This window comes from Trachymyrmex septentrionalis, unplaced genomic scaffold (assembly GCF_001594115.1).
Source record: "Trachymyrmex septentrionalis isolate Tsep2-gDNA-1 unplaced genomic scaffold, Tsep1.0 scaffold134, whole genome shotgun sequence".
In the NCBI taxonomy this organism is placed as follows: Eukaryota; Metazoa; Arthropoda; class Insecta; order Hymenoptera; family Formicidae; genus Trachymyrmex; species Trachymyrmex septentrionalis.
The window spans coordinates 908,208-916,215 of record NW_017304482.1 but is presented as its reverse complement, the minus strand read 5'-3'; the positions used below and the strand labels follow the sequence as shown (position 1 = coordinate 916,215).

Sequence of the window (8,008 nt, the reverse complement as noted above, 5' to 3'; positions counted from 1 at the left end):
CTCTCTCTCTCTCTCTCTCTCTCTCTCTCTCTCTCTCTCTCTCATTCTTTCATCTGGCACGATTCCTTTGCCTGCTACCGTGCGGAAAGAAATGACTGAAGGCTCAAACACACGAAGGGATCATGAATGAATTCTCTGTGTGACGCCTCTTTATCGTCAGGATTCCTCAAATCTCTCTATACATAAAACTGTCCCTACCGGCGAATGACCACACGAATGGAATGGATAAACCATTCGGAACGAACGAAGAGTGGATGACTGTGATACGGTTAAGTACGCGTGTACTTAGCACCGAAAGAGTACCGGCTTCGTTATATCGTACAAACCGTCCTTTCTTTTTGTTTGCTTCATAATAACGTTCGTTTGATTTCTCCATCTTCCTCGAGGGCGAGGAAGAAAAGAGGAAAAAGGAGAAAGGCGAACACGCATGACGTAAGCTCGTACAACGCTATAACATGGGTTTGATTACGATATTTTGTGGACTCTGGAACTTTACTGGAAACTATCAACTTTACTGGAATGCGAAAAGAATCGAGACTACTCTCATCGTTGTAGCTTAGTCTTGAGCTTCTTTCTATTATATATTCGAGATCACGAATCCAGGTTGAACTGCTTTCACACGATTTCGATGCATTAAAATATCACCGGTGCTACATATGTACTATGTGCGATATACTTGAATACACTTCGCGTTCAATTCACGTAGATGTAAAGAAAAGTTTAGCGTAGCTGCTATGTGTATTCGAGCTACTTGTTGCAAAGAATTTGAGATTAATATATAGGTGTCCTAAAGAGGTCGAGACACCTGAATATCTCTGAAAATATAAGTTTTACAAAATAGTGTTTCAGACAAAAGTTGTAGAGTTTAAAAAGATCTATTTATTCGTTCATTCGATCGTATCAGTTTGACCTTGGGTAGTGTCACCAAGGTCGGGTCAAGGTCACATCTATTGTTTTAAACGGAATATCATACTTTTGATTCTAGAATCTAATAGCTGGTGATAAGAGCTATTCAAAACATTACAATAAAGTTATTTTTCATAAAGTACTTTTTGAGTTATAAGGCTTGAAAGTTGCAGTATCGCCGACATTAGCATTATGCAAGGTATTCGACTGACGGCTAAAACCTCTTGAATCAAATTATGGCCGTGTTTCGTGTACCAAAGACATAGAGAATGGACTGCGCAATCCATGTGTCGAAATGGTCAATAAAAGTAAGAGAGAGAGAGACCATGGAAGACGGCCATTTCTATCTCTTTCCATTCAATGGTGTAATGAAAGGGAGAATGAGAGAGAGATTAGCCGTTTTCCATGATCCCTCTTTCTCATTATTGTCGACTCATTTTCAACATACAGATATTATCAAAAAATATTGTTTTTAATACATTTATAACATATTATTTTTTAATTTTTACACTTGTACATTTAAAATAAATTTTTTTAATTTTTAATTTTTTTAGCTGATGTCAGTATGTAAAAATTTAATTTAATTCGATTCGTTTTCGATTTAAAAAAATTCAATTCGATTCGATTCAGCGTAAAGATTTCAGATTCAATTCATTTTTTAAACATGTTGTTATAGATTCGATTCGACTTTGCAAATGCTTGATTCGCACACTTCTATAAACACTAGCTATTATAAATTCTAGAATCAAAAGTGTTCCATTTAAAAAATCGATGTAACCTTGACCCTGGCGACGCCACTCAAGGTCAAACTGATAAAATCATCTGATAAAATCAACTGATAAAATTAACTGATAAATCATAAAACTTATATTATATTTTCCGAGATATTCGGGCTTATACAAGTATATACAGAGTATCCCGATGTAACCTTTTTGGGACTGTATATATATATAAGCTAAGCTTGTTTCGAGTACTTTAGCATCCTGGAATGGAAAACACACAGATACAGAGTATTTAAAAAAATGATTCAGCATTTATACGATAGATGGTACATTTTGTATGGTAGATAGTACGTCACGGCTTCTACGTGTCGTATGCGATGTTTACTTCAGTGTTCATAAACTGCGTTTTGCAAGAAGAACTCAGTAAGACTCTGTAAGAAGACGATGTCAAGCATGTATGGAAATGGAAGGAAGAGATCTTCTGTAAATATATAGCAAGTAAGTCATTCATGATGCTAACATACAAAAATATTTATATCTTAGAAACGGTTAAGCTTTCAACCTATATTCACCAAGATCTTTTTACTCAGTATGGTGTAGATATATCATCCTGGTAAAAAGTTTGTCATGTGTGCATATGTATAAATACATATAAACATGCATAAACACGTATAAATATTTATAAACATACATAATTGTACAGGGTGTCTCAACAATAGGGTAGGAACAGCATTGGGGGCGTAGAATGAGTCGAGGGGAACAAAAAAGTCTGATACTATTTTGAGATATTTGCTGTAATTTTCAAATTAAAAAAAGAAACATATAAGCCAATGTGCGGTGAAGCCGCGCCGCACAAATTCGTAGCACGGCCTATTGCGCCTCACAGCGGCGGCGGCGGCGGCGCTGCCGAGAGTGAAGCGCTTGACCCATTCTACGTCCCCAATGCGGCTCCTACTTCTGAGACACCCTGTATATGAAATATGTCCATACATATTCATACATCCTTCTTTTTTTTCTAAAATTACTTTTTGCTATAATATAAATAATAATAATAATAATAATGTAAAAACAATAAAAATAATTAAAAGGATAATTTTCGCACTATTTGTTTTAGAAGAAATCAGGTTTAAAGAAAATGTAATAAAATTGCTCACATACAATTATGCATAATTTTGTATATAATTAATAATTATACGTAAATAATTTTTTTACATTTTTTCAAACTTTTTTTAAGATCTTTTTTTAACGAATAATGCGAAAATTATCTCTTTAATTATTTTTTATGTTTTCATATAATTATTATTTTTATTCCACTAAAAAGTAATTTTACAAAAAAAAGAGAGATGTATGAACATTCATGTACATATCTCATGTATGTTTATGAATATTTATACATGTTTATGTAATGTTTATACATATTCATGCATGTAAAACTTTTTATCGAGATATAAATGTTAAATAGTTTTTTTAACACCCCGTACAGGTAAAATATTATATTAAAAATAAAATATTTCATATTGAATTTTTTAATTAATGTAAAATTTAAAAACAGATTAATTGTTGCGTTAAACTCTTTGACTCCATTGAAATAAAAAGAATGGTAATTAAAGTTAATAATAAACGTCGGCAGTCTTTCAAGAAAGTCTGATTTACAGGAACGTTTTCCTTTCTACTGTCTCTGACCAGTATCCAACATCCGAGTGTAATCCGTCACGTTAAATCAATTTCACGAGTCGTGGGTTTGTGTTTATTTCTAACAGCGTGTATTTTCTGGACTTGTAAAAGATAATGACGTACGCGTTAGAATGTTGATGGGCTCAGGGTTATTTGTAGTAATAAGCCGTATGTAATTCTTCGCACGTCTTCTCAAATTCACGCATGCCTAAATATCCTAAATCCTAAGCGCGTCTCGCGAACTTTTTACTTTGAACTTTCTGTACTTTGTCTTTGAGGCTATTCGCGTTCCGCGTTTATTGTTAGATAAATCAAAGACACAAATTTTACAGACATACAAAAAGAAGAGTGGTTGAGATGCTTTTTATATACTTCGTTTACACATATTTCTGTTAAAATTGCAATATAAAATGCTGTACTTAGTGGTTCCTCGTGAATTCATCATGAAGATATCTATGTTATATTTATTATCCTACAGTCGCGATGAAAATTAACAATAGTATTTAATAAACTGTAAAAATTTTCCAAAATTAAAAAAATCTAGTTAAATCTAGTTAGGGGAAATAATAAACTTTTTCATTATAATTGATTATATTCACTTTTGCATTGTGAGTTTTTGAATTGCCGATCGCTATTGTAGCTAACAACAATAAGCAGGATACATACGCGGATAATTCAAGCATGTAACAGCATTTCCGTTAACTAAGGGGAGAGAGAAAAGAAAGGAAAGAATTGCACGAACTGGAATGAATCTCGTTCATGTGAATCGTGTCGGTGAAGCCCACAGGCAGAACGCTGCTTATTGTCATTCGCTACCGTGGCTCTTTTTGTGTACGCGCGCTCGTATATCCGTTAAAACCGGCCTTCGGGCGATATATATACGTAGTGTATCCGGAATGCGCAAAAAGGTTTCTCAGCCGACTGACAAAAAGCTCGCATACGCGAAATAATCAATTCAGGAAATGTCGTAAAATCTTGAATGTTACTCAATTTTAATAATGCTTAACACAACGTAAACAAGATATTTTTCAGATGTAATTTACTGACGAAATAAATTTTAGTTTTTATTTAAAAAATTCTCAATTAAAATTTAAGGTTGTTTTAATTCTTTATATTTTTGAAAACTTCCATCTTTTCGCAATATTAATAAAATAATTGAAACAGTTTCGTACTATTCCAATTTTTTTTTAAATATTTTTTAAGATTCTTTTAAATATGAATTTCTTTACTAATTTTTCTACTAAAAGTAATAATTATTTTTATGATATAGGCGAAAATTTTTTTCATTTAAACAAGTTCTATTCTTTCTTTGAATAAGTTTATATAATAAATTCAAAGATTTATATTTTTTATTCTTCCTCTCAAAAAATCTAATTTTTTGATATTTTATTTTAGAATTCTAGCCTACAAAAATGAATATGCACAATACTACAATCACTATAATTAAAAGGAATGCATAAAAATAACTCGATAAGACATAAGCGGGATAAACGAGTAAATGACTGATAATTTAATAAGCATTTAAGATGAAAGTCAAGTGCCGGCATATCGAGTTAATTTAAAAGACAATCGTGATCGTTTTTTTTTCCGTCCTTCTTCTCCAGGGTTTGCTCCCTTAGATTGTCACAAATTATCATTTGGTCTCATGTTTCATAAACCTGTCTGCACAAGCGCAAAGTCCGCAGACTATTAATGAAGTAAAATAATGAAATACGCTTCTCGCTTCTTCGCTCAATCGCACGCCTCACCAGTAATTGCTGGCGCAATTGTTACCGTCACGCGATCTAAGCAGCTTGTCTCACATGGTCGCGAACACCATCATTTCAGGGCAATACCCTGAAGATCCGTCGACTGGTTGCTGCCGATCGTATCGAGAGTAAAATTGCGAAAGGCTCGCGATATGTATATCTCGAAACCAACTATAAGGATCTGAGCACAAGGATTGCCATAACACTTACGACAGACTTAAGTTGTAGACGTAAGCAGCGCACAACTTTGGCGTATGACGTTTTGCTTATATATTATAGCACGTGGTAGCATGCTATCAAGAGATACAGCAATATACAATACATAAATTCCACATCATACGCCAAAGCTTGTGCATTGCTTACGTCTATGACTCAGACCATATCGTCAAATACAATTAAACTTTATCGATTTGCCACAAACAAATTCACGTCATAATTCATATGTAGTAACCAGGTAAAGAGAACAATTTCTTCCCGATCAGATACGTGCATATTTGTAATTTTAAAAGAAAGGACAATTTTATCTCCCTAGTATGGGATACTAAATATATCTAATAAAATTGATCTTTTAATGAAGAAAATCGCGAGACTAATTATTTCATATATATTTAATAAATATGTGTTTGACACGCTTAATATACAATATTCAATTACTTTCCATAACTTCATAGAATTCAATTTTTATTGCCTAAAATTGTTAAAGTTATTTATCATTCAAAATTTACTAGTATATTTGTATTTTTTATACGGAAAACATGAAATATTTATAATCTTTTAAATTTATAATTATATTATTATGAATGAAAAAAATATATAATAACGTCAAAATATAATATTATACGACAGCAGAGAGATACATTTCGAGACATGCAAGATTACGATTGAGAGACCAGATAATATTCATGTTGCAGCAGATTAAGATGCTCTATCTCCTTTTAAGCTGATGAGAAATTCAGGAATGTTTCTCGCGTCAGATCTCTTACCTGACTTCCTTTAGTAGCTTATTCGAGACCGCTGCGGTACAGTGAAAATCTATGATATACTTGTGTTGATACTCGGGCAAGTTGCAGTCAATATTGGGTACGCAGAGCTCCATGAAGTGTGGCCTTAGTCGACCTATAGTATACTTAGCAATATCAGTGGTTAAAACGGTACAAGCGGCACCGAAACCGAATACACCAACCTGCAAATATTATTTTTTACATTATTTTTAATTAGTTTATATTATTTCTATAGGAAGATACGAATTGATGAGGATTAAATGACTTTAATCATTTTTAATTCGTAAAGATTAAAAAATTCAGAAGAAATTTTCATAAAAACATAAATTAATTTTACTTAATTCTTAAAATTAACAAAACTAACTTTCTTATAAGCATTCCACAGCCATAGAGGTACGGTGTATCCGAAAAGCATATTCGCCGTGTGTCCGGAGAAATTCCTCCAATGCAGGTATTCCCCTATAATCATCTAAAATCAAAGGTCAAAATTTATAAATCACATATGTATCACATCCAATATGTTCGTTACAGTTTATACGTCTGATGTATCTAATCTTTCTTTAGGACTTTTATAAAACTTAGAGAACATTTTGTAAATTTTTTTCAGATCGCAAGAACTTTGCAAAGCTCAATCGAAAAGTCTTAAGGTGTCTTTTCATCATGTCAATGCTCGATGCTCATTTTCGGCGTCAAAATAAGTCACGTGATAAAAATTAATGAATATCAAGTGTCAATTTTAATCACGTGACCTATTTTAACGCTGAAAATGAATGTCGAGTGTCAGTGTGAAAATATATCTTTACAGTTCTTGAGAGAGAGAGAGAGAGAGAGAGAGAGAGAGAGAGATAACTCAATTCTCTTTCTCTTTCTTAAATTCTATCGATCTGTCATATTTTTAATCAAAGCGAGTTAACTAGGCCAAATCCCGGGTAAAGGTTCGCTGGGAGATACAACGAACCCAAAGTTCACGAGGCATGCGTAAATGAAATACGACAGTGAGTCGTTCGTGACCGTTTTCTACCTGTTTCTACCTGATCCCTCCTCTTCTTGATCCTGGGGGAACGTATCGTATATCAAGGAGCACGAGCAATCTGTTTTCCCTACGAGTGTGAGTAAAGAGAGACAGATAATAAAGGCAACCGGCTCTGCGAGAGACTCGTGAGATTTCGAGAAAGACTCGAGAAGGAAGTCGACGAAGGGGTGAACCCTTCTCGGATTGGTGCGCGTCCAGATACAGGAATGCGTATACCTATAAAACGTATAAAACCATACCGCATCAAGAAATGTCAAGAAGGTGTAAGAAAGATAAGAGAGATGCTGAATAGAGACAATCTTGACGTCAAAAGAGAAAAATAATAGTACAAATAAACTGTAAAATCTATTTATTAGATGATCAAAACGTAAGAAAATAAAAAAATCTTTTTTATGATTATTCAGATATGCACAAGTAGTTTCAATCAGGATTGTATACAATTTAATTTTAATGATAAACACATAATCATACAACAACATTTTATAGAGTGTTACAAAATATCAAATATACAAATTTGCTTTTTTTTACTGATTATAAAATTAAAAATAAATTATTAAACTAGTAAATATTTAATAAAGTTTTATAAAATTTAATAAAATTCAAAAAAAATTTTACTGAATATTATATATATAGCAAAATATATTGAAAAAAGTGCGTAAAACCACCAATATTCTTATTTTTTCAATATAAAATTTTTTTAGTAATCAATAATCCCTTTCTCTTCCCTCTTTTACTCTTCTATCTTCAAGTTACTCCGACAAAGAATAAAATTGCATTACATGGAATTATCTACTTAAAAAAGCGATCACTGGCAAATAAATAGGTAGCCACGAGTTTATTCAATCAACGTAACCGTAATATAATCGATACAATAATAAGCGATTACATTTCCAAGCAATCAATGGCTATACTAGGTAAATATGT

General features: G+C 32.6%; 1 protein-coding gene across 3 annotated transcripts in view; it reads right to left on the bottom strand.

Annotated features, from left to right (window-relative positions):
- LOC108757246 (putative phosphatidate phosphatase) overlaps window positions 1-8,008 on the bottom strand; it is a 62,495-nt gene that overhangs the window by 27,360 nt on the left and 27,127 nt on the right. For all 3 annotated transcript variants that reach the window (XR_001939895.1, XM_018501701.1, XM_018501702.1), the window contains exons 3-4: window positions 6,416-6,520; window positions 6,034-6,233 (exon numbers count right to left, since the gene is read on the bottom strand). Coding sequence is in view for 2 of the 3 variants with exons in the window: in XM_018501701.1 (XP_018357203.1) it covers window positions 6,034-6,233; window positions 6,416-6,520 (305 nt within the window). In the remaining variant the exon portion in view is untranslated. The remainder of the gene's footprint in view (window positions 1-6,033; window positions 6,234-6,415; window positions 6,521-8,008) is intronic.